This window comes from Chrysochloris asiatica, unplaced genomic scaffold (genome assembly GCF_000296735.1).
Source record: "Chrysochloris asiatica unplaced genomic scaffold, ChrAsi1.0 scaffold00135, whole genome shotgun sequence".
In the NCBI taxonomy this organism is placed as follows: Eukaryota; Metazoa; Chordata; class Mammalia; order Afrosoricida; family Chrysochloridae; genus Chrysochloris; species Chrysochloris asiatica.
This window is the reverse complement of record NW_006408653.1, coordinates 1,034,052-1,059,451: the sequence shown is the minus strand read 5'-3', so window position 1 is coordinate 1,059,451 and position 25,400 is coordinate 1,034,052. Positions and strand designations below refer to the sequence as shown.

Sequence of the window (25,400 nt, the reverse complement as noted above, 5' to 3'; positions counted from 1 at the left end):
TATTCTAGCCAATGTTGCCTGTGGGTGGGGAGCAGCATTCTAGTTGGGAAACGAAGAGTCTCTTAGTTCTGAGGGACCTTGGGTAGATTATATGAAGCAGGGTTTCTTCTTGGTCCTGAGTGGCTCAGCAGTCCCCTTTTTACCATTTCTAGATCGCAGCTGAGAAGCAGTCACATTAGGAACTCCAGAGGAGAAAATTCCTATGTAAATAAAGAAAGGATTCAAAATAGAACAAGGAAAAATTAATCCAAACCACAAGTGTATTTTCAGATTGCTAGTATCCCAAGTTACTTCCGACATACCTCAATGTGAATGGTGCTCCTACCAAATTAGCTCAATTTAGGGACATATAAGGGCAGTTAAGGGAAAAGTTCCAGATGGAATAGTATAAAAATGCAGAAGGTGCATATAATTCCTTTAAAGAGGAAATGTACCAAAGGCTTCAATTTAGCCTGTGCATGTGTACCATTATAGTTCACTGCAATTATGCAATGTCCCTTTGGGATAGGGCATGACATTGGCCATGCAAAAAGATTTCATTCATTTAGCATGCATTCATTTTGTTTACAAATTTGGTGTCAGAATTGAAAATTGCAGAGGTAGGTCCCAGGCAAAACTTTTAAGCAAATCAAAAGATATTTTGACCACTTCTTAAATCCCGCTTTTCACCTCTCTTTGCTCTCTTGACATCAGTCTAACCCCCTTGAAAGGCAAGCGCCTTTTTACTTAAAAGGTAATTCCTTTCACAGAAGAATGATGCAGTTCTAATTCTGTTCAGGATCCAAAGGAGTGATCTATTCCAGCAGACTTTGGCACACCATTAGAAGGGGTGGGATAGTAAGTAATTTATTTTTCCTGGGCTTAGCAGGAAGAGTTCCTCAGAGAAAGAAACACAGGGGTGTGGTTGTAGTTGTCCATGTGGGCACATCTCTGTTATTCATATGTCAAGCACCAACACAAATTACTTGATAGAATCCAAGCTGAGGAGTGTCTTACCTTCCCAACTGCTTGGCGTTGGAAGCTGGGCCATCTTAGGGAGTGAGTAAGGGGATTGTACTGGTAGAAGGCAGTCTGTTCTATTGTGGTCAGTCTGTTCTACTGTTCTACTGTGATGGCTTTACTGATGCTGTGATGTTGGAAGTTATGCCCGTTGTATTTCAAGTACCAGCAGAGTTACCGATGGTGGACAGGTTTCACCTGGTTTTCCAGTGTAAGACAGACTCAGAAGAAAAACCTAGTGATTTTCTTTCATAAACTACCCAGTGAAAACTCTATAGATCACAACAGAATACAGTGCTGGAAGACTATAAATTGGAAGACTACAATGGACTCATGCTTGCTGATAATCATGGGGAAGATGCAGGACAGGGCAACATTTTGTTCTGTTGTAAGTGGATGGAGTCACCATGAATTGGTGCCGACTTGATGGCAGCTAACTTGTAAAGCCTTGGTGTGTACAAGGAAGTATGGACCATGGAAAAGTGTTTATCACTGACAAAAGAATTACTGGGCAGGGTGGTAATAAATGGCAGATCAGCTTTAAGTCAGTTTTATCACTGATTAACAAATTTCTGTAGACAATGGTTGCATTTATTGGACCACTCCCATAACCAACTCCACCCTGGCCAGAGGGTACAGTTTTTTGTTTTCTCTTAAGCTGTTTTATTTTAAGAGATCATCTTCATCTTCTTTTGTAAATTTAGCAGATATCCTCCCACGTGTTCAAATTTATTCATCCTTTAATAGTTGAAACATTAAACAATGACAGTTTTTACTTTCAATCCTTAATAATGTTACATTCATTATATTTGAGATTCTTTAGCATTCTCATGGAGAAAAAAAAGAGCCTAGGTATAAACCTTTTATAGTATTCACAAACTAGTCCTGCAACACAATGTTAATATAAAAGTTTTACTGATACTTGGACAATTTCTATGATGTGGGCAGAGAGAGCAATAAGAGTGACTGTCAGCTGACAAGTCTTGAAAGTCAACCGCTATAATTTTCATCCACTCTTCAATCCATTTCAGTATCTGGTTTATATTATTCTCTGGATCTTCTGGGTCACTGCTAACCAACTGACATACTATTTTTTCACTGTAGGAGGCTCTGGTTTCTTCATGAAGAACTTGAAAACTTTCACACTGAATATTGTGTTGTAGCTTCGTTTCATTATAACCCCTTGTTTCAAGTCTTTTGTAGAGTATGCTGTTATCTGTTCTCAGCACAAAAACTATATGAAACCAGCGTTCAGGGAAGAAGTTACAACCATGGTAATCAACAATCACGCCACCTTCTTTCATTTGGTTTTCTAACTCATCAATGACTCTATCTTCATCTAAAATGGGACAATCATACTCTTCATCATGGCCATCATATAACCGTCCTTCTTTAGCTAAATCACTCACATTAATGTATTTCAGTCCTGATCTCGATGCAAATTCTTTACCTAGTGTGGCTTTTCCAACCCCTGGTGTACCTGTGAGCAAGATGTTTAGCTGCAACATGGTCCTCACAGTGATGGCTCCCCAGAGGGTACAGTTTTATCTCGAGTTTCTAAGCACAATTTTTCCTGGGAGCTGAAGTCTGAGATGTTTTCTCAGAACAAATTGATGATAGCCAAGTTAAGAAAGGAGGCAGAAGTAGCTCAGGGAACTTGGGTCTTTAGGTCCTGTAAGGGCATCACTTCTGCCAGGAGGGAAGGGAGAGAAGAAGGCAGATGTGCCTGGCAGGGCAGCCTCTGTGCCTCCACCACCCCCCCTGCTCAGTCTCTGGTGACTGCAGCATCACAGGATGCCCTGGCCTGTGTCCTCGGGTTGCTAGGGTGATTTAAAAATAGCTTCTGCAGCCAAGAAAGGGGGAGTGGAGGAGAAGGGAAGAAAAGTGGCCTTTTGCCAGAAAACTATAGGCAATTTGAATCTAGTCAGGAGGGCCTCTTGTGTTTCCTGAGAAGGGTTTGTGCTTCTTGTCTGAGGAGATTATTTTTCTGGTCTAGGTCTGGTGAGAGCCTTCTGTGAAGGACCAGCTATCTCTGGAGAAGGTCCTGTGCACTCCTTTAACTAGGAGGACACAGTCTAGGCTGCTTCTGCATCCGAAGAGAAGCACTGCGTGTTCAGGTTCATAATCACCGCTCTGCCTGGACAAGGAGAGGCAGACTTTGCAAATCAGGCCTTTGGGACACAGTATTGCTATCATAGGGGCTGAGGAGCATGCACGGGACTCTACTGGGGTAGGGTCAGAGTATCCTTGGTGTGGATGTAAGGAAGCCAGTATCCGTGTGGGGTAATGCCAGGCAGGGACATCAGGAAGCCAGGGCCCCAGGCAGATACCACCATGAATTAGGACATTTTCCAGAAGGATCATGAGTACTTGTCTCAACAAGCTGACCAGTTGATTGTGAAAATTATTTGGTGGGTGTCCCCGGAAATAATTCTAATCTAATTCTATCTCCATCTCTCTCCTTGCCATTTCAGATACCATTCATCATTACCAGATTTGGGGAAAATCAAAAGTAGTCCTTTATTTCAGGAAAAGATTAAAAACCTTTGCATTTAATTAGATGAGGAACTTCCTTGCCAAGCCTGTGTTTTTGATCCTTTAAACAAGCAGCCAAAATAAAATATGGTAGTCTGGTTCATGGAATAGTGTAAGTCGTTAAAAATATATCCAATATGAGAATAAAGATGTGTTAAAATGTTTACAACAAAATGAAAAATGGATTATTGAAAAGTATGTATATAATCTCAATTTTTAAGATATGTGTTTATAAACGGCACTATCATATATTATTATGAATTTTACATATTAATATAATAATATCTGTATATATGTAAAGGAGTCATGGTGGTGTAGTGGTTAACCACTTGGCTGCTAACCAAAAGCTGAGTTTGAACTTACTAGCCATTCCGTGGGAGAAAGATATAACTATCTGCTTCAGTAAAGAAAGCAGCCTCAGGAACGTTATGGGACAGTTCTACTCTATTCTATAGGGTATGGTAAGTCAGAATGGACTCAATGGCAATAGCTTTATATATGTAATTACGGTGCTTTGGGTTAATACACCAGACTACAAAGCCGTTTGAACTGCAAGGTCGGTGGTTCAAGCTCACCAGCTGCTCCTTGGAAACCCTACACAGGGTTGCTATGAGTTGGAATCGACTCAACAGTACTTAGCAAGCAACAACAGCATAAAATACAAATGCAGTATTTTCAGATTGTTTCTGCATAGTTCAACTATGTTGTTGTTAGGTGCTGTCCACTCAGCTCCAACTCACAGCCACCCTATTCACAACAGAGTGAAATACTGCACAGTGCAGTGCCATCATCCTAATTGTTGTTATGTTTAAGCCACTTTCTGCAGCCGCTGTGTCAATCCATCTTCTTGAGGGTCTTCTTAAAAATAATAATAATAATTGGCACCCACCATCCCTCCCACAGCACTCTCTACTCAGCTAGGGTTGATAATTTATTACAATAGTCACACAGAGCTCAGATACCATATTCACAGTTAGGGAAGGTACAGGGTTGCAATTCAGGATTTGGAATGCTCAGGCCTGTAAGTTCTGTAAGTCAGGACAGCGTCTCCTCAGTCATGCCTGCAGGCAGGCCTCTCTCTCTGGTCCTTGGCCTCTGCCCTTTGCTAGCAATATCAGAAAGCTTTTTTAGGGCTGTTGATAAATGCCCAAAGGCCACTACACGACACTATCAGCCTCAGCTCAAAGGCCCTTTCAGTTCGTGGGTCAGCAAACATAGCTCCCTAAATAAACACCTGGAGACAACCCACTCTACAAATGATCCTCCTGCCCAAAGGCACTCAGCTTTACTTGCTCCATGAGCTGGGAAGCCCACCACCACTCTGTCTGGCGCTTTGGGTTTTGGTTCTGCTGCTGCTGTTCCTCTGGCACTCCTCTGCTACACCTCCAGTGTTACAGCTTTCTGTCCCTAGGTCAAGTGGAGATTTCCCACCTCAGAAGATTCTGAAGGCTGTTCAGGATTCCACCTATAGTCTTATATAATGCAGAGGCTCCACAGGTAGCCATCTTCACTCAGCATGTTGTAGCCCCATTTTAGGTATTCCAATCAGTTATAAGCTGAAGATGGACTTACAAGCTTTCTATGGTGATATTTCTACCTATTCCTTTCTTTCCCCCTCAAGTGTCTATTTTATAATGGTATGCCAGGGAAACCAAAGTTCAAAATACAGCCAAGCATCTTAACTTGATTTCCCACCTTTTGCCCATTCAAACCGTGCTTCAATCCCTGTATCCCAGAGCCCTGTACCATCCATCTTCTTTTGATGGTTCCTGCATCGTTCAATATTTTGCCCATGTTGTTGTTGTAAAGTGCCGTCAAGTTGGTTGAGACTCATAGCAACCTTATATAGGGTTTCCAAGGAGCCACTGGTGAGTATGAACCACTGACCTTGTGGTTCAAACCAACATTATGGTCGAGTTCTTGTCCTACAGTAAGTACCACAATATTACAACTTGAGGCTTAATTTTTTGTCTTCAGCTCTTTCAGTTTGAAAAACGTTGAGATTGTTCTTCCCTTTTGGTTTTCTAACTCCCAGTTTTTGCACCTTTCATTATAATCCTTTGTTTTCTTAAGTTGTTCTTTAAATTTTTCTGTTCAGCTCTTTTGCTTCAATATTTTTTCCAACCACTTTAGCTACTTTACATTAAAAGCAAGTTTCAACATCTCTTTTGAAAACCACTTTGCTTGTTTCTTTCTTTCCTGTCTTTTTGATAACTTTTTGCTTTTCTCATGTGTGATGTTCTTGATGTCATTCCACAAGTCCTCTGGCCTTTGGTCATTAATGTTCAATGAGTCAAATCTGTTCTTGAGATGGTCTCTAAATTCAGGTGGGATATATTCAAAGTTGTATTTTGGCTCTTGTGGATTTGTTATAATTTTCTTCAGCTTTAACCTGAGTTAGCATATGAGCAATTGGTCTGTTCCACAGTCAGCCCCTGACCTTGATTTGGCTGATGATGGTATTGAGTTTCTCCATCATCTCTTCTTCCTACATATATAGTCAAATTTATCGCTGTGTATTCCATCTGGTGAGGTCCACCTGTATGTTGTTGTTGTTATTAGGTGCCATAGAGTTGGTACCAACTTATAGCAAACGTATGCACAGCAGAATGAAACACTGCCTGTTCCTGGGCCAACCTCACTACTGTTGCCATGCTTGAGTCCATTGATGCTGCCGCTTGGACAATCCATCTCATTGGGAGTCTTCCTCTTTTTCTCTGATCCTCCACCTTACCAAACATGATATCCTTTTCCAGCAACTGGTCCCTCCTGACAACATGTCTGAAGTATGAAGAGATGAAGTTTGGCCATCTTGGCCTCCAAGGAGCATTCTGGTTGCACTTCTTCCAACACGGATCTATTGGTTCTTTTGGCAGCCCATAGTACTTTCAATATTTTCCTTCAACACTATAACTCAAAAGCATCAATTCTTCTATGGTCTTCCGTATTCACTGTCCAGCTTTCGCATGCATATGAGGTTATTGAAAATACTATGGCATGGGTCAGGCCCACCTTAGCCCTCAAGCTGACATCTTTGCTCTTCAACACTTTAAAAAGGTCTTGTGCAGCAGATTTGCCTACTGCAATATGTCGTTTGATTTCTTGACTGCTGCTTGTGTGAGTGTTGATAGTTACTCCAAGAAGAATGAAGTCCTTGCCAACTTCAATTTTTTCTCCATTGATAAGAATGTTGTTTACTGGTCCAGTGGTGAGGATTTTTGTTTTCTTGACATTGAGATGTAATCCATATCGAAGACTGTGCTCTTTGATCCTCATCAGTAAATGCTTTAAGTCCTCTTCACTTTCAGCAAGCAAGTGTATCATCTGCATATCGCAGGTTGTTAATAAGTCTTCCTCCAATCCTGATGCTATGTTCTTCTTAATATAAGCCAGCTTCTCAGATGATTTGCTCAGCATACAGGTTGAATAAGTATGGTGAAAGAATATAACCTTGTCGCACACCTTTCTTAATTTTAAACCACTCAATGTTCCCATGTTCTTTTCGAACAACTGCCTCTTGGTCCAGGTACAGATTCCTCATGAGCACAATTAAGTGTTCAGGAATACTCATACTTTACAATGTTGTCCATAGCTTGTCATGATCCACACAATAGAAAACCTTTGCGTAGTCAATAAAGCACAAGTAAACATCTTGCTGATATTCTCTGCTTTCAGCCAACATCCATCGCACATCAGCAACGATATCCCTCGTTCCACGGCCTCTTCTGAATCTGGCTTGAACCTCTGGAAGTTCTCTGTGAATGTATGTTTGCAGCCGTTTCTGTATTACCTTTAGCAAAACTTTACTCTCATGGATATCAAAGAGATTGTCTGATGATTTCCTCATCCGTTGGTCACCTCTCTTTGGAATGGGCACAGATACAGATCTCTTCCAATCAGTTGGCCAGATAGTTGTCTTCCAAATTTCTTGGCATAGGTGAGTGAGTACCTCCTGTATCGCTTCACTTTCTTGAAAGATTTCAATTTTTATTCCATCAATATCTGATGCCTATTCTTAGCCAATTCCTTTAATACACCATGACTTCCTCCTTCAGTATCACTGGCTCTTGATCATATGCTACCTCTTGAAATGATTGAGCATTAATCATTTCCTTTTGATACAGTGCCTCTGTATTCCTTTCATCTTTTCTTGATGCTTTCTGCATCATTCAATAATTCGCTCAGTGAATCTTTCAATAATGAAAGTCAAGGCTTGAATTTTTTCTTCAGTTCCCCCAACTTGAGAAATGCTGATTGTGTTCTTCCTTTTTGGTTTTCTGATTCCAGATCTTTGCACATTTTATTGTAAATTTGGCTTTATCTTCTTGAACTGATCTTTGAAATGTTCTTTTCAGCTCTTGGACCTCCTCATTTCTTCCATTTGCTTTAGCATCTCAACACTGGAGAGCACGTTTCAGTGTCTCTTCTGACATCCATTTTGACCTTTTCCTTCTTTCTTGTCTTCTCAGTGACTTTTTGCTTTCTTCATGTATGATGTTCTTGATGTCATCCCACAACTCTTATGGTCTTTGGTCTTTAGTGTTTAATGTATCAAATCTGTTTTTCGAATGATCTATAAATTCAGGTGGGATATATTCAAGGTCATATTTTGGCTCTCATGGACTTGTTTTCATTTTCTTCAGCTTCAGTTTGAATTTGCATATGAGTAATTGATGGTCTGTTCCATAGTCTGCACCTGATTTTGTTTTGACTAATGATATGGAGCTTTTTCATTGTCTCTTTCTGTAGATGTTGTCAATTTGATTTCAATGTATTCCATCTGGTGAGGTCCAAGTGTATAGTCGTCTCTTATGCTGTCTAAAGAAGGTATTTGAAATGAACAAATCATTGGTTTTGCAGAATTCTATCATGCATTCTCCAGCATCATTTCTATCATCAAGGCCATATTTTCCAACTACTGATCCTTCCTCTTTGCTCCCAAACTTTGCATTCTAATCACCAGTAATGATCAATACATTGATTGAAGAAGTTGGTAGAATTCTTGTATTTCATCCTCACTGACTTTCGTGGTTGGTGCATAAATTTGAATAATAGTGGTATTAACTGGTCTTCCTTGTAGATATATAGATATTATCCTATCACAGACATCATTGTACTTTAAGATAGATCTTGAAATGTTCTTTTTTTTTTTTTTTACAATGAAATTGGCACTATTCCCCTTAAATTAGTCATTTCCAGCATAGTAAACCATATAATTGTGCAATTCAAAATGCCCAGTATCTGCCCATTTCAGTTAACCAATGCCTAGGATATCAGTCTAGGCATTAGTTGAAATTTATGCAGTCCACTTTATTTTTGACAGCTTCTAATTTTCCTAAATTCATACTTCATCTCTTCTATCATTCCAATTATTAATGGATGTTTGCACCTGCTTCTTTTTATTTTGAGTTGTTTCCCAACAGCAAATGAAGGTCCAGAAAGTCTTGCTTCATCTTTGTCATTAAGGTAGACTATATTTTGAGAAGGTAGATCTTCCCCAGTCATATTTCGAGTACCTTCCAACCTGAATGGCTTATCTTCTGATATGATATTAAACAATGCTCTGCTGTTATTCATAAGGTTTCAGTGGCGAATTCCTCAGAAGTGGACCACTTATTTCTTTTCCTAGTGTGTTATTAATCTGGAAACTTTGTTGAAACCTGTCTACCATGGGCGACACTGCTGATACTAGAAACACCAATGGCATAATTTTCAGCATCAAAGCAACCAACACTCAAGCCACTATAATATGACGAACTGACAGATGGGAAACTTTTTTCTTCTATATGTTTTTCTTTATATTTCAAACTTATGTTTTATTACTTTATAACACAGCAATGCAATGGAAAAAAATCATATTGTTGAGGTGAAAGTTGTGTGTTCTTCCTTAGACTCATCTGTATGAAGACAGTATAATGGTCTGCAGGCAGAGTGGCCTTCCCTTGTCATAGAAACTGCCAAAGAATATAAATAGAAGGCAAGTCTCCTTGGAGGTAAAAGATTGGACTAGCTGATCTTGCTAACCTCTAAATTCAAGTCGCTGCTGAATGCTAAGTTTACCAAAAACCTTCCAGAGGGAGCTATTCAGAACCTTCATAGCCTTGTCTGTAGTCTCACTTTATCATCACCCAAATTCTTATTCCTCATGTTTAACTGAAATTCTTCCATTCTGACCTGCAATAAACATTACTAGTGAGCTCATCGATTAGTAAGAGCCAAAAGGGTAAGATAGGGAAGGTCCCAGAACCAGGGAATCACCTAGAAACAGTCCAGACAGACCCTGTATTCAGAGGGACTGAGCCATGGACTCTCCCATGTGTAACAAGGAGAAGGAAGATGGTCCTTTGAAAGTTTTCACTGCACTATGTATTTTCCAGTTATGTGTGTTGTCTCTAACCAGGCTAACAAAATCTTGTCTTTTTCCAGGTTTTAGTTACCTACTTTTTATGTATGCACTTCTGCCTGTACTTCTGCTTCCTCACCTGTAAAATGAGGGGGCTGAACTTACCTCCCTTGTCTCCATCTGGCTTTATGACTGACAAGAGTTGTTTGGATGTAAACACTTTTTCCTAATGTGTTTGGATATGATGAAACCCCATCTGTCTCTGACATCTTTAAAGTGATATGATCTACATACATATCTAAGATCACACACTGGAGGCCCAAGGGCAGAATTCAGCTCACAGAGACATTTTGTTTGACTTACAGTGTTATAAGGGCACAGAATTAAAAAGAAAAGAAAAAAAAAAAAACAATTCAATAACCAATATTTAAAAATAGGGACATAATGATTAAATGTCATAGTTCTGGATTTTCTTGGGGAAAAAAAATCATAATATCTGACCCTCATGGATCTAGCGTGCTGTATCTGAATGGTGAAAGTGACATGGGTTTCTCCAGGTATCCATTGTCCCCACTGCTCCCTACTGTCTCTTGAACTCTAAAGCTGAATGGCAGTTGCCATTATTATTATTCTTATGTAAGTTCTACTTCATTCATTCATGTTACCTGCTAGATTCTAAATCAATTTTTGATCTAACAAAGGCCCCTTTGGGGCAAAACTCACCTTTGTATTGTCCACAAAGTTTCCCTCAGTAAGAACATCCAGAAGAGCCTCAATAAATGTTTGTTGGATGCATTTATTATATTGTTTTCAAGCAACAACAACCCCACTGGCACAGAGTCAATTCCAACACACAGTGTTCCTACAGGACAGGGTAAAACTGCTCTATAGGATTTCCAAGGCTCTAGTCATTCATTATAGGGGAGTCCTGGTGTGGTGCTGTGCGCTAATGCGTCAGACTGCAAAGTTGTTTAAACTGCAAGGTTGGTGGTTCAAGTTCACTAGCTACTCCTTGGAAGCTCTATACAGGGTCGCTATGGGTCAGAATCTACTCAATGGTACTTAACAACAACAAATCAATACAGAAGCAGATTACCATATCTTTTTCCTATGAAACAGGAAAAAGGTTTTTTTTTCCCTGTAAAACAGAAAAAAGTTGATTTTGAACTACTGATCTTTTGGTTAGCAGCCAGGTGCTTTAACCACTGCACTACCAGGGTTTCTATACTGTTTCCAGTGCTCCAAAGTAAAAAGTTTAGTATGCAAAGTCAGTCAGTCCCTGTTAGATGGTGAAACTCTCTGCTTTCTCATGAAGGCGCTGGCCCTCTGATACAGCATTACTTCCAGCCCTGATATTTCCTCGGATTGTGCCTAAAGGATTTGGTTTCATTCAATGTCTCACTTAGGAGAGAACTTGGCAGGTATCACAACAGAGACCGAGAAGGGATTCCAGGCTCCCTTCACATATCATTTTTTTTTTAAGGTTTTATTGTGAATTGAGTGATAGTTTACATGAGGGAGCATCAGTTTTACACTCATCCCATTGTATTTGTTTCATTGCAATGATTAAAATCCCCTGCATGCTTCATCATTCAACAGTATTTGCTTCTATTCCCTCTGTTTTTGTTTGTTTGTTTGTTTGTTGTTGTTGTTTGTTTGTTTTGTATGTGCACCAAAACACTCTGGAAAATACAATCATTCAAACAGCCACACATCCTTTTTCCCTCCATGAGTGTCTGGGGAGGGTCCCATACTCCGCTCCTACTCTTCTCCCTTGATGGTCCCAGAGTCTTCAGTTCTGGGACTGTAAGATCAACCACTCACCCCTTTTTGCTATAAAACATCTACCTTTACAGTTGTGACAATTGTAATTAGTCATGATAACAATTACTCACTAATGAATCATGAGTTTTGTCCCCATCTTCTTTCACTAGCCCTGTCTAGACAGGATGAAAACCACTCAGTGGGGATTCTACCTTCCCCTGCACACTCTGAATGTAAACTCCCTCTTGAAAATTTGTATGCCAGTCATTTCGTGCCTTTACACCCCCCACCCCCATTTTATGTATGTAGCCAATGTCTAAGTTGCCCATCCCTATCAACCCTGTGTACAGAGGAGATGGGAATGATCCTTGCTGTAAAGGTTCTTTCCCTCTTGGTTGGTATTTTAAGCTACTGCATCCATTAGTATAGGTCAAGTTCATTCACATATCATTTTTGACACTCAGTTTAAAACATAAGAGTTTTTTTTTTGTTGTTTTCTTTTTTCTTTTCCTATGCCAACCATCCAAAGACAGAATTTGTCATTTTGGATTTAGATAACCTGCCAACAAAGAAAGAGATGGCAGTTACTAGAGCTATGACTGAGAGTTGAGAAGTCAGTGTGTCTACTTCTTGTCTCTACTCTCAGCAGTCCCTATTTATTACTGAGCCCCTACTCTAATATTTCTGTTCCCCTAAAGATTTTGTAAAGGAGCTCTGGTAGCGTAGTGGTTACTAATCGGGCTGTGAACCTTAAGGTCAGCAGTTCGAAACTACCAGCTGCTCCGTGGGAGAAAGATGAGGCTTTCAGCTACCGTAAAGATTTACAGCCTTGGAAACCCTGTACAGGGTCGCTATGGGTCAGAACCGACTTGACAGCACTTAACAACAACAACAACAATGATTTTGTCTTTGGTCAGAGTGAAAACACGCTATAGAGTAAGTTGGATAGTTCAAAGAATAAGTCAAGAACATTAAAGTAAATAACGTGAGGAAAATAATATTGCACATATTTTACTTAGAGACTAGATAATCATATAATTTATCCTCCAAACCAGAACACTCTGGAGAGTGAAAGGGAGTGGTAACAGGACAGAAGACTGAAACAACAGGCACAAACTGAAATGTCCCTGAAAAATTGTTATTTAGGGTTATCTCATTTGTTCTCTTGCTAAAGTAACTTACTCGATGGCACTTAACAACAACAAAGTAACCTAGGGCAATGATGTTCATTCCTGAAAAGGCTTGAAACTTCATAGCAAAAATGTTTTCAGCTGTTGTTAGTTGTTGTCAAGTCTATTTCTGCTAACATTGACCTTATGTATGTTGTTGTTGTTGTTAAGTGCTGTTGAGTCAGTTCCAACCCATAGCGACCCTGTATAGGGTTTCTGAGGAGTGGTTGGTGAGCTTGAATTGCTGAATTTACGGTTCAAAGTGACTCTGCAATCCAGCGCATTAACCCACAGCACCACATCAGGACTCCACCTTATGTATAGCGAGATTGAAAGTTGCCTCATCCTAAGCCATCTTCATTTTCATTGTTACATTTGAGTCCATAGTTGTGGGTGTTGTGTCAGTTCATTTCCTGGAGGGCTTTCTGCCTTTTTATTGACCTTCTACCAACCATGATGTCCTTTCTAGGGACTTTCCTGATGACTTGTCCAGAGTCAGTGTGCTGAAGTCTCACCATCCTCCCTTCTAAGAAGTATTCTGGTTGTACTTCTAAGTATATTGTTCTTCTGGAAGTTCACCATATATTCAATATTCTTCACCATCACCATGACTTGAACACATCAATTCTTTTTCTTTCTTCTTTTATTATTGTCCAGCTTTCCCACAATATGAGGTGATTGAAAAGACAGCACTTGAACCAGGCTCACCTTAGTCATCAAAGTGACACCTTTACTTCTTAAAATTTTAAATCTGTGCAGCAGATTTGCCCATGGCAATACTTTATTGGATTCTTTTGACTGCTGCTTCCATGGATATTGTTGTTGGTCTAAGTAGAATGAAGACTTTGGTAACTCCATTTTTTTCTGCTCCATTTATTATGATACAGTTTTTAGTCCATTTGTGATCTGCTTAAAGCAAAAACAAAAAACTTACAGGCCAGGAAGAAAGAAGTTATAGGATGCCAGGAGAAATTTGTAAGGTAGTCTTCAACTTATATTGTTGTACATGTACCTGCTCATTTGAAACTTGATTGTATAAAAAATCATTCCTGGTGTGGCACTGTTGGATAAGCACTGGATTGCAAGGTCGGGTTGAACCTCAGAGTCAGTGGTTCAAACCCACCAGCTGCTTCTTGGAAACCCTATACAGGGTCTCACTATGAGTTAGAACTGACTCAATGGCACTTAACAGCAACAACAGTCTTAGCTATCATTGTCTTCACTCTCATTTTGAACTTCATGTTTCTAAAGGATGTTAAAGAGGTTTAAGCAATCAAAGTACCTGTGATGCTGGTACTAGGCAATTCAAGGTCATATTTTGGCTCTCATGGACTTATTTTCATTTTCTTCAGCTTCAGTTTGAATTTGCATGTAAGTAATTGATGGTCTGTTCCACAGTCTGCACCTGGTCTTGTTTTGACTGATGATATGGAGCTTTTCCATCATCTCTTTCTGCAGATGTAGTCAATTTGATTTCTATGTATTCCATCTGGTGAGGTCCATGTGTATAGTCGTCTCTTATGCTGTCTAAAGAAGGTATTTGAAATGAACAAATCATTAATTTTGCAGAATTCTATCATGCATTCTCCAGCATCATTTCTATCACCAAGGCCATATTTTCCAACTACTGATCAGGAAGTCAACAGCAGATTAGGGAGAAGGAGGCTGCTCTTGTGTGTCCCATCCAAGGGCAGAGGAAACTTGATGACAGTCTTGCAAGATAAGTGAATTGTTATGGTAACTACTGTTATAAACAATCCCAAAGTCTCAGTGACTTTTCACAATTAAGACTTGATTCATGCTCATTCCACAGTCCATTATGGGTCATGAAGTTCTCCTGTGCACTTTCAGAAGGTGATTCAGGGATTCAGGTTCCCTCCATCATCTCTGAAGTACAATCAGAGTGAAAAAGGGGAGCAAACACATGGCTCATAACACAGGGGCTTTATGGCCAGGTCTGGAATTATATTGACTGGATACCTGATGTGTCGCTGTAGGATAAGCACTGGATTGGTAACCACAAGGTTGGTGGTTCCAATCCATCATCTGCTCCTTGGAAACTCTTATACAGGATTGCTATGAGTTGGAACTGACTTGGCAGAACTTAACAACAGCAGTCATGGCTTCAACATAACTGCAAGGGAAGATGAAAAATATAGACTTCCTTGATGCTAGGAACAGATTAGTGACATCTGGCAATCTTTGCCAGTGTTGTTATAATCTAACCTCTTTACCAGCAAAGAAACTGAGGCTTAGAAAGGTTAGTAACTTACTCTTGAGCCACCCAGCTAAAATGGCAGCAGTTGAGATTGAATTTAGGTATGCCTGACTCTGAAGCCTGTGTTCTTTCCATTATATCTCATCCTATTCAGTCAGTTCATAGCACCCTCTGTGATCAACAAAAGGATCCCTGATGGCACAGTGTTGGACAGCTAACTATAAGGTCAATGATTTAAAATCATGAGCTTCTCTGTAGGAGAAAGATGAAACTGTCTGCTCCTGTAAAGATTTATAGTCTTAGAAACCCTGAGGAGCAGTTCTACCCTGTCCTTTAAGATCACTGTGAGTTGGAACTGACTTGATGGTAGTGGGTAAGCAGCCAGCAACATAAAAAAGATTGACATGCCAGCCTAAAGTCATTCCCCAAGCTTTTGTCTGTCCATTTCTCATGGTATATGAGATATATAGATTATATAAAGAGAGATTAGAGATTTTCACGTAAGCAAGCTTCTACCAGTAGAGTCTGGTTCCTCCTTTTCAGGGAAGTGCTCTCATATATGAAGATCTTTGCCCAACAATATTTTGTGGGTTCAATGTACTGGTCTTATATACCATTTGCCAGACTTATTTCTCAATGTTTCATATATTTTGATTCTGTTATACATGAGATTGTTTTTCAATTTCTGAGTTTCATTGCTGGAATATAGAAGTAAAATAGGTATTTGTATGTTATGTTAATGTATGATAGTCTTGTATCCTGCAATCTTGCTAAACTCACTTATTAGTTTTATAGATTTTTGGAGATTCCATGATTTCTACACAGATGGTCATGTATTCTGAAAATAAAAAAGAGTCTCACCTTTCTAATTTGGGTGCCTGTTATTTCTCTTTCTTGCCTAAGTGCTCTGGATAGAATCTCCAGGGATATATATATGTATCTCCAGGGAAGACCTAACATCCTTGTCTTGCTCTTGATGTTAGGGAGAAATATTCAGTTTTACACCACTAAGTTTTACACCACAATCCACACAATCAAAAGCCTTTAGTCAATAAAGCACAAGTAAATATCTTCCTGGTATTCGCTGCTTTCAGCCAAAATTCATCTTACATTGGCAATGATATTCCTAGTTCCACATCCTCTTCTGAACCTGGCTTGAGTTTTCTGACAATTCCCTGTTGATGTACTGTTACAACCTTTCTTGAATTATCTTCAGGAATATTTTACTTGTATGGGATATTAATGATATTGTTAGATGATTTCTGCATTCCATTGGGTCTCGTCTCTTGGTACAAATATGGACCTCTTCCAATGGGTTGGCCAGGTAGTCAATTTTTTGGCATAGATCAATGAGCACCTCCAATGCTGCATCAGTTTGTTGAAAGATTTTTTATTTATATACCATCAGTGCCTGGACCCTTGTCTTTCACCAATGCCTTCAGTGCAATTTAGATTTCTTCGTTCGGTGCCATCGGTTCTTGATCATATGCTACCTTTTGAAATGGATGATTATCGACCGTTTCTTTTTGGTACAGTGACTCTGTGTGAACCCTCCATCTTCTTTTGATGCTTTCTCCATCATTCAATATTTTGTCCATTGTTGTTGTTGTTAAGTGCCATCGAGTCGATTCCAACCCCATAGTGACCCTGTATAGGGTTTCTGAGGAGCAGCTGGTGAGCTTGATCCGCCGACCTTGCAGTTCAAATGGCTCCCATAGAATCCTTCAATATTGCAATCAAGGTTTGAATTTTTTCTTCAGTACTTTAAGCTTGAGCTTGTTCTTCCCCTTCTATATCTGGATGAGTTCTGAGTGATATTGTCATATATATTAATTTCAGATTGTTGTCTGCTATTGTTTGTATTCTCTCCAAAGATTCATTTAATACTTTTTGTAAGTGTGGTTTTTATAAATTTCTTTATTTCCTTTTTATCTGGAAATATCCTAATTTCACCATCATATCTGAGGGATTGCTTTGCTGGTTATGATTCTTGGCTGGCAATTTTTTTCAGTCAGAGCTTTGCATATGTCATCCCATTGCCTTCTTGCCCACCTGGTTTCTACTGAGAAATCAGAGCTTAGACTTATTAGTTCTCCCTGTAGGTACCGTTTTCATTTTCCTTGAGCAGCTCTCAGGATTCTTTCCGTGTCTTTGGTTTTGGAACATTTGATTGTAATATGTCTTGGTGATTTTCTTTTTTTGGGGGGTCTATCCTGTGTGCTGGACTGAAAAGCTGGTTTGAACCACAAAGTCAGTGTTTCAAGCTCACCAGCCGCTACTTGGAAACCATATACAGGGTCTCTATGGGTCAGAACAGACTTGACAGCACTTAACAACAAAAACAACATACTGTTTGGAGTTTGTTCAGTTTCTTGAATGTATGTCTTCTTGTCTTTAATATATTAGGATAGTTTTCTTCAAACAAGTCTTTGACAATTTTTTCTGTGTTTTTGTTTTTATTTTTTTGCCTTTTCCTATTCTGGAATTCTAATCTCATGTTACACTATGCCTCTAGGTGGTGTCCCACATATTTCTGAAGTATTTTTTGCATTTTTTTTTTCTTTTTTTCTGATTGTTTCTCTAGCCGATAAATATTGAGAAATTTGTCAGCAAGCTCACAATTCAGGCTTCATTTGATTTAATTCTGTTTCTCTGCCCATTCAACAGATCACCTATCCTGAAATATTAGTATTAATCGTCTGGATTTCTATTTGCTGGTTTTCTGTGGAATCTTAGTCTGAGTTCTCCAGAGAAGCAAAACCAGTGAAGCTTATATATGTATATATAACAATGTATAAAGTATGAATCTAGGAAAATTGGAAATTGTCAAAAATGAAATAGAATGCATAAACATTGATATCCTAGCTATTAATGAGCTGAAATGGACTGGTATTGGCCATTTTGAATCTGACAATCACATGGTTTACTATGCCAGGAATGGCAAATTGAAAAATGACATCACTTTCATCATCAAAAAGAACATATGAAGATCAGTCATGAAGTACAATGCTGTCTGTGTTGGGATAATACCCATACGCCTACAAGGAAGATCAGTTAATACCACTACTATTCAAGTTTATGCACCAACCACTAAAGTCAGTGATGATGAAATTGAAGACTTTCACCAACTTCTTCAGTCTGAAATTGAACAAGCAGGCAATGAATATGTATTGATAATTACTGGCAACTGGAATGCAAAAGTTGGAAACAAAGAGGAAGGATCAGTAGTTGGAAAACATGGCCTTGGTCATAGAAATGATGCTGGAGATTGCATGATGGAATTTTGCAAGACCAATGACTTCTTTATTGCAAATACCTTTTTAAACAACATAAATGATGACAATACACATGTACTTCACCAGATGGAATACACAAAAATCAAACTGACTACATCTGTGCAAAGATACGATGGAAAAGCTCCATATCATCAGCTAAAATAAGGGCAGGAGCAGACTGTGGAAAAGACCAGCAATTGCTCATGTGCAAATTCAGGCTGAAGCTGAAGAAAATTAAAACATTCCAACAAGAGCCAAAATATGACCTTGACTATATCTCACCTGAATTTAGATATCATCTGAAGAATAGATTTGAGGCTGCAGGGCTAATAGACCAAGACTGGCAAGAAAGAAGTCAGGCAGGCAGGTGCAGCAGGTAAGAAGGCAGGCTGCTGATGATTCTAAGAATCAGCAGCTAATAAAACAGGCCACTGGCTCAAGCCCAAAGAATTGGTGGTTAGAAGAGCCAGATGCAAAATTCAAACCCAGTAGAGAGCAAGCAAGCTTTGCTTGAGTGTCCAGTGTGAGAAATAACTCTTGTGGGTGTGATCCATCTTCAGGAATTCATGAGATTGCTAGACCTGGCAGACAGATTGTTGAAACAAGCAGGGTGTTCTAGGACTAGGGAATTTAAATAAGAATACAGCCACTAAGACCATGGGCAAGCCATTTTGGCTTCTCTGGTGGCAGGGAAAATGGGATGTGCCATAGAATTCTTTTTGGGGAATTGGAACTGGAGTAGGGGCTTTTTGAAGACAAGAAGACATGGTGGGCCATGTGGTGTGTCTACCTGTGTCTACTGGGTTGGGAGTCTGATTTTGCAAAATCAAATAAAGAAAACCTCACGTTCACTAAATGAGTACAGATTGGATTACTTGAGCATTTGTCAGTATTGACAACGTTTCTCACACCAGTATATTGGAAGCAGGCCACACCAATGATGAAACTTCCTTTCAGTTGATTGGCTGCTCATAGTAGACCTCATCATAGAGTTGCTTATATTATATTAGATCCCATCATTGAGGATAACTACATCTGAAATGCCAAACCACAGAGAATCCTGGCCCAGTCAAGTGGACACAAAACCTTGATTATCACATATGGCTTTTAAGCTTTCATTTATTTATGTCAGTTTGTTCAAATATTTTCCTGAATTCTTCTGAAGTTTTTTCTATGTTCTCCTTGCTTTTTCTGTGACTATCTTGATCAGTCTCTCAGTTCTTTAAAGTTGCTTAAATATCATTCTTTTGAATCTTTATCATATATTTCTGGCAGCATTTTTGGTAATTTTCTGGCTCTGTGTTTTGGTCACTTGTTTGTTTCACTTTGTCTTATTTCTTCATGTAAACTGAAATTACCTGTTGTCTACAAGACGTTGTGGTGTCATTGTATTTATATTTAATTGATTGTATGCTGATGTGTTCTTAGGTACTCACCACCTGTTTCCCAATGGATGTGATAGAGACTAGAAGTGTATTTGCAGCTCTTTTTCGGTGTTCATGTAATGTATTTCATGGTGGGTTTGTCTGATGTTGGCAGCACATTATCATTGATCAGGTGGTACAGGCATAGGTAGTGGTGCAGGAAGCACACATGTGGCTAGGATGCTGGGCAAAATTGCTGTTCCCCAAAACAGGCAACAACAATAAAAGAGCTAATGAGGTAAAATTCACAGTCTCTAGATGCAGACAGAGTAGAGGCTCAACAGGAGGGGGTGCCATTGACCCCTGGGTGGGCAAGAGTTGGGTTTGACCGTGACCTTAACCACCAAGAGGGCTGTGGAACAAGGGAAATCCATACCCCACTCACTGCCAATCTCTAGCTTGCATCCTGTGCTTCCAGACTACTGTGAATCCACAGCTGCCCACAAAAGCTCAATATGGGCATGCCACATGAAGCCAGCTGAGAGGCCACCCATCTCTCTCCTCTCTTGATACTCCTGCTGGGCTTCCTGTTTCTGTTGGCACTCAGTCCACCTTTCTATCCTTTTCTCTGAAGCTCAGGATTTCAGAATCACCATCTGCATCTGTTTCACTTGCTCCTGTGTCCTTGTTGCAGAGGGTCTGTTCAGCACATCTACCTACGTTGTCATCTTGCCCAGAAGTCCTAATATGACTTACGTTTTGTTTAAACATTTTTATATTGGTTGGAAGTTTTCTTTTCTTGTCTTCAGTTTTTGTACCAGAATAATAATGATCTCATAGAATGACTTAGGCACTATTTCTCTTTCTCACAAATTCTACATAAGAAGTTGTGCAGCATTGCTGTTCTTCCTATCTGAAATGTTTGGTAGCATCCCATCTCAAGTACTATTCTGTATTTTGTGAACTCTAAAACAGAGTGCAACTGATCTGTCTGTTCTTGCCCTGAATCTCAGCCTGTTTGGCAAGGCTTTGATGGACCCATTGCGGGTTATTTTTTGCACTTCACCCTGAAGAAAGAATTATTTTTCCATCTCTCAGTTTTGAAAGGGAGAAGGGAATGAGGAAGTGAGAGATAAGGGACAGGAATGGGAGCATAACATTTCAGTGCATACTAAAAAGAAGAAGAAGAAATGAAATTCACATAACATAAAATTAACCATTTTAGTGTACAATTCAGTGACATTTCGTATATTGAAAATGTTTTGCTTAGCTAGTTATCTAGTTCTTAAACATTTTCATCCTATCACAAGAAAACACTATACCCATTAATCAGTCGTTCCCCTTCTCAGTCCCAGGAAACCACCAATCTTCTTTCTGTCCCTATTGATTTACCTATTTTAATTACTTCATATTGTTGGAATTATACAACATGCGGCCTTTGTGTCTGACTCCTATCACTTAGCATAATATTCCAAGGATTATCTACATTGTGTTTGTTGGGTGCCATCAAGTCAGTTTTGACTCACAGTGACCCTATGCACAACAGAATGAAACACTGTCTGGTCTGCACCATCCTCAAAATTGTTGTTACACTTGAGAACCCACTGCTGATACCATTGTGCCATCCCATTTCAATGGGGGTCTTTTATTTCTGCTGACACTTCACTTTACAAAGCATGATGTCCTTTGTCAAGGACTGGCCTCTCCTGATAACATGTCCGAAGTATGAGAGACAAGGTTTTAACATGTTTGCTTCTAAGAAGCATTCTGGGTATACTTCTAACACAGGTCTATTTGCTTTTCTGACATTCCATGGTGCTTTTAATATTCTTCTCCAATACCATAACTCAAATGCATCAATTATTTTACGGTCTTCCTTATTTACTGTCCAACTTTCACATGCATATGAAGATACTGAAAATATCATGGCTTGGATAAGGTGTACCTTAGTCCTCAAACTGACATCTTTATTCTTGAACACTTTAAATAGGTGCAGCAGATTTGCCCAATGCAACATATCATTTGATTTTTTTACTGCTGCTTCTATGAGTGTTGACTGTGGATCCAAACAAAGTGAAATCTTTGACAACTTCAACCATATCTCCTTTTATCATGATGCTATTTATTGGTCTGGTTAAGAGGATTTTTATTTTCTTGGCATTGAGGTGCAATCCATACTGAAGTCTGTAGTTTTCCATCTTCATAAGTGTTTTAAGTTCTCTTCATTTTCAGCAAGCAAAGCTGTACCGTCTGCATATCTCAGGTTTTTAATGAGTCTTTCATGAATCCTGATGTCATTCTCTTCTTCATATAATCTAGCTTCTCAGATGAGTATCATGAAAGAATACAGCCCTGGCACACACCTTTCATGATTTTAAACCATTCAATATCCCCTTGTTCTGTTAGAATGACTGCCTCTTGGTCTATGTACTAGTTCCTCATGAGCACAATCAAGTGTTCTGGAATACTTATTCTTCTCAGTGTTATCCATAGCTTGTCATGATCCACACAGTCAACGCCTTTGCATAATAAATTGATTCATTACTACATTAGGAATGACATATTAAAGAGGAATGGCATCACATTTATCATAAAGAAGAACATTTCAAGATCTAGTTTTAAGAACAATGCTGTCTGTGATAACAATATTTATACATCTACAAGGAAGATCAGTTAATACCACTATTATTTAAATTTATGCAGCAATCACTAAAGGCAATGATGATAAAATTAACTAATTCTACCAACTTCTTCAGCCTGAAATTGATCAGACACACAATCAAGATGCACTGATAATTAACAGTGACTGGAATGTGAAAGTTGGAAACACAGAGGATCAGCAGGTGGAAAATATGACCTTGGTGATAGAACAAAGCTGAAGATCATATGATCAAAATTTGCAAAACAGATGACTTATTCACTGCAAATACCTTTTTTTTCAACAACATACATGGCAAATATACAAGTGGACCTTGCCCAATGGAATACATAGGAATCAAACTGACTAATCTGTGGGACGAGATTATGGAAAAGCTCAGTATCATCAGCTAAAAATAAGGCCGGGAGCGGACTATAGAAAAGACCTTTAATTTTTCATATGCAAGTTCAGGTTGAAACTGTGCCATGGTAGCATAAATCCGCAAGCGCCTGAGTATGTTGTTGTTGTTGTTGTTAGGTGCCATTGAGTCCATACTGACTCATAGCAGCCCTATGCACAACAAAATGAAACACTACTTGGTCTTGCGCCAGTCATGCAATTATTGTCATGTTTGATTCTGTTGTTTCACTACTGTGTCAATCCATCTCATTGGGAGTCTTCTTCATTTTCACTGACTTTCTACTTTGCCAAGCATTATGCCGTTTTCCAGGGACTGGTCCTCCTGATAACATGTCCAAAGTATTGAGACAAATCTCTCCATTCTCGCTTCCAAGAAGCATTCTGACTGCACTTCCAAGACAGATTTGTTTGTTTTTTTGACAGTCCATGATATTTTCAATATTCTTCTCCAACACCTTAATTCAAATGCATCAATTTTCCCATGATCTTCCTTATTAATTATCCATATTTCCAATGCATATGAGGTGAATGAAAGTATTATGACTCGGGGGAAAAAAAGAACAGAAAATATTATGACGTGGGTCAGGTACCTTATAGTCCTCAAAATGATATCTTTGCTTTTTAACACTTTAAAGAGGTGTTTAAACATGTGTTTGAACCACTGACCTTATGGTTCAAACTGACCTTACAGTCCAGTGCTTATCCTACAGCACCATACCAAGGCTCCACAGTAAACCATATGATTATCTAATTCAAAATGGCCAACACTACTTCATTCAGCTCACTAATGCCTAGGATATTGATCTTTATGTGGTCCATGCAACTTTTGTTGACTTCTAATTTTCCTAAATTCATACTTCACACATTCCACTTTCTGATTAATGGATGCTTGTAATGATTTCTTCTCATTATTAGTTGTGCCCCATGAGAAAATGAAGGACCCAAAAACTTTACTACATCCATATCATGAAGGTAATCTCTTCCACTGTTACATTTGAGTGCTTTCTGACTTGAGGTGTTCATCTAGCACTAATCAGAAAATGTTCCTCTGCTATTCATAATCTTTTCAGTGGTTAACCTTTCATTAGTGCTCCTCCTCTCCTTCTTCCTACCGTTTCTCACTTTGGAAGCTCTGTTGAAACCTGTCTATCACAGGCAACCCTGCTGGTATTTAAAGCATCAGTGGCATACATACCAGCATCACAGCAACATACAAGCCACCACAGTGTGACAACTGACAGGTAAGTGGTGGGGTTTTTTCCAGAGGTAGGCAAAAAACATAAATTTTAGGGAAAAGTATTTAATAGCTTATGGGTTATGAATATCTTCACCCATTACTCATCCAAACACCACAGACTCATCAACAGAACTTTCAGCATACTTAATAATAATGCTCAGTCATCTTTGATGTCTTGTCAACTTTTAGTCAATGATAAACCTTAAACTTTGCATGTATTTTTTTCTACTTAGTTATTATGAAGGTGTATTTGTTAAAGAAGAAAGATAGAGTGTTGTTCAAGAGTTTATGGTTTATAACTCTTAAATTTAGACATATGAATTGTTGTCTAAGCCTCACAAATGTTAGGGGTAGACTTGACCAGAACTGAGTTTTCTGCCTGTAAGAGTGGAGATACCTGGCATTGGTCACTGGTCACAAGTCCCTCAATTACCCCTGCATTTGGCTCTTTGTAGATCAGTTGACTGTAATTGATCATTTCTGGGTTCTCAATTCTGTTCCATTGATCTGTGTGTCTTTCACTGTACCAGTACTAGGCTGTTTTGACTACTGTCGCTATGTAGTAGGTTTTGAAATCAGAAAGTCTTCTACTTTGTTCTTCTTTTAAAATAATGTTTTGCTTATTCAGGGTCTCTTTCCTTTCCCTATAAGGTTGTTGTTAAATGCCATCGAGTCATTTACGACTCATAGTGATATTAACAATGATATCCCTCATTCCATGGCCCCTTCTGAATCCGGCTTGAACCTCTGAAAGTTCTCTGTCAATGTATTCTTGCACCCATTTCTGTATTATCTTCAGCAAAACTTTACTCGCATGGGATATCAAAGAGATTGTCCGATGATTTCTACATTCCGTTGGGTCACCTCTCTTTGGAATGGGCACAAAGATGGATCTCTTCCAATCGGTCAGCCAGATAGTTGTCTTCCAAATTTCTTGGCAAAGATGAGTGAGTGCCTCCTGTGCCGCCTCACTTTCTTGAACTATTTCAATTTTTATTCTAACAATTCTTGGTGCCTTGTTCTTTGCCAATTCCTTCAATGCACCTTGGACTTCCTCCTTCAGTATCATTGGCTCTTGATCATATGCTACCTCTTGAAATGATTGAACATTAACCATTTCCTTTTGGTATAGTGACTCTGTGTATTCCTTCCATCTTCTCTTGATGCTTTCTGCATCATTCAATTATTTGCCCAGTGAATCTTTCAATAACGAAAGTTGAGGCTTGAATTTTTCCTTCAGTTCCCCCAGCTTGAGAAATGCAGACCATGTTCTTCCTTTTGGTTTTCTGATTCCAGATCTTTGCACATTTTGTTGTAATATTTGGCTTTATGTTCTCGAGCTGATCTTTGAAATTTTCTGTTCAGCTCTTGGACCTCCTCATTTGCTTTAGCATCTCTATGCTGGAGAGCAAATTTCAGTGTCTCTTCTGACATTCAT

General features: G+C 39.1%; 1 protein-coding gene across 1 annotated transcript; it reads right to left on the bottom strand.

The window, feature by feature from the left end:
• Positions 1–1,871: 1,871 nt before the first annotated feature.
• LOC102841630 (adenylate kinase isoenzyme 6-like) lies at positions 1,872–2,507 on the bottom strand. The gene has a single exon (XM_006869830.1). The coding sequence runs from the start codon at positions 2,505–2,507 to the stop codon at positions 1,872–1,874; it is 636 nt and encodes a 211-aa protein (XP_006869892.1).
• Positions 2,508–25,400: the final 22,893 nt, after the last annotated feature.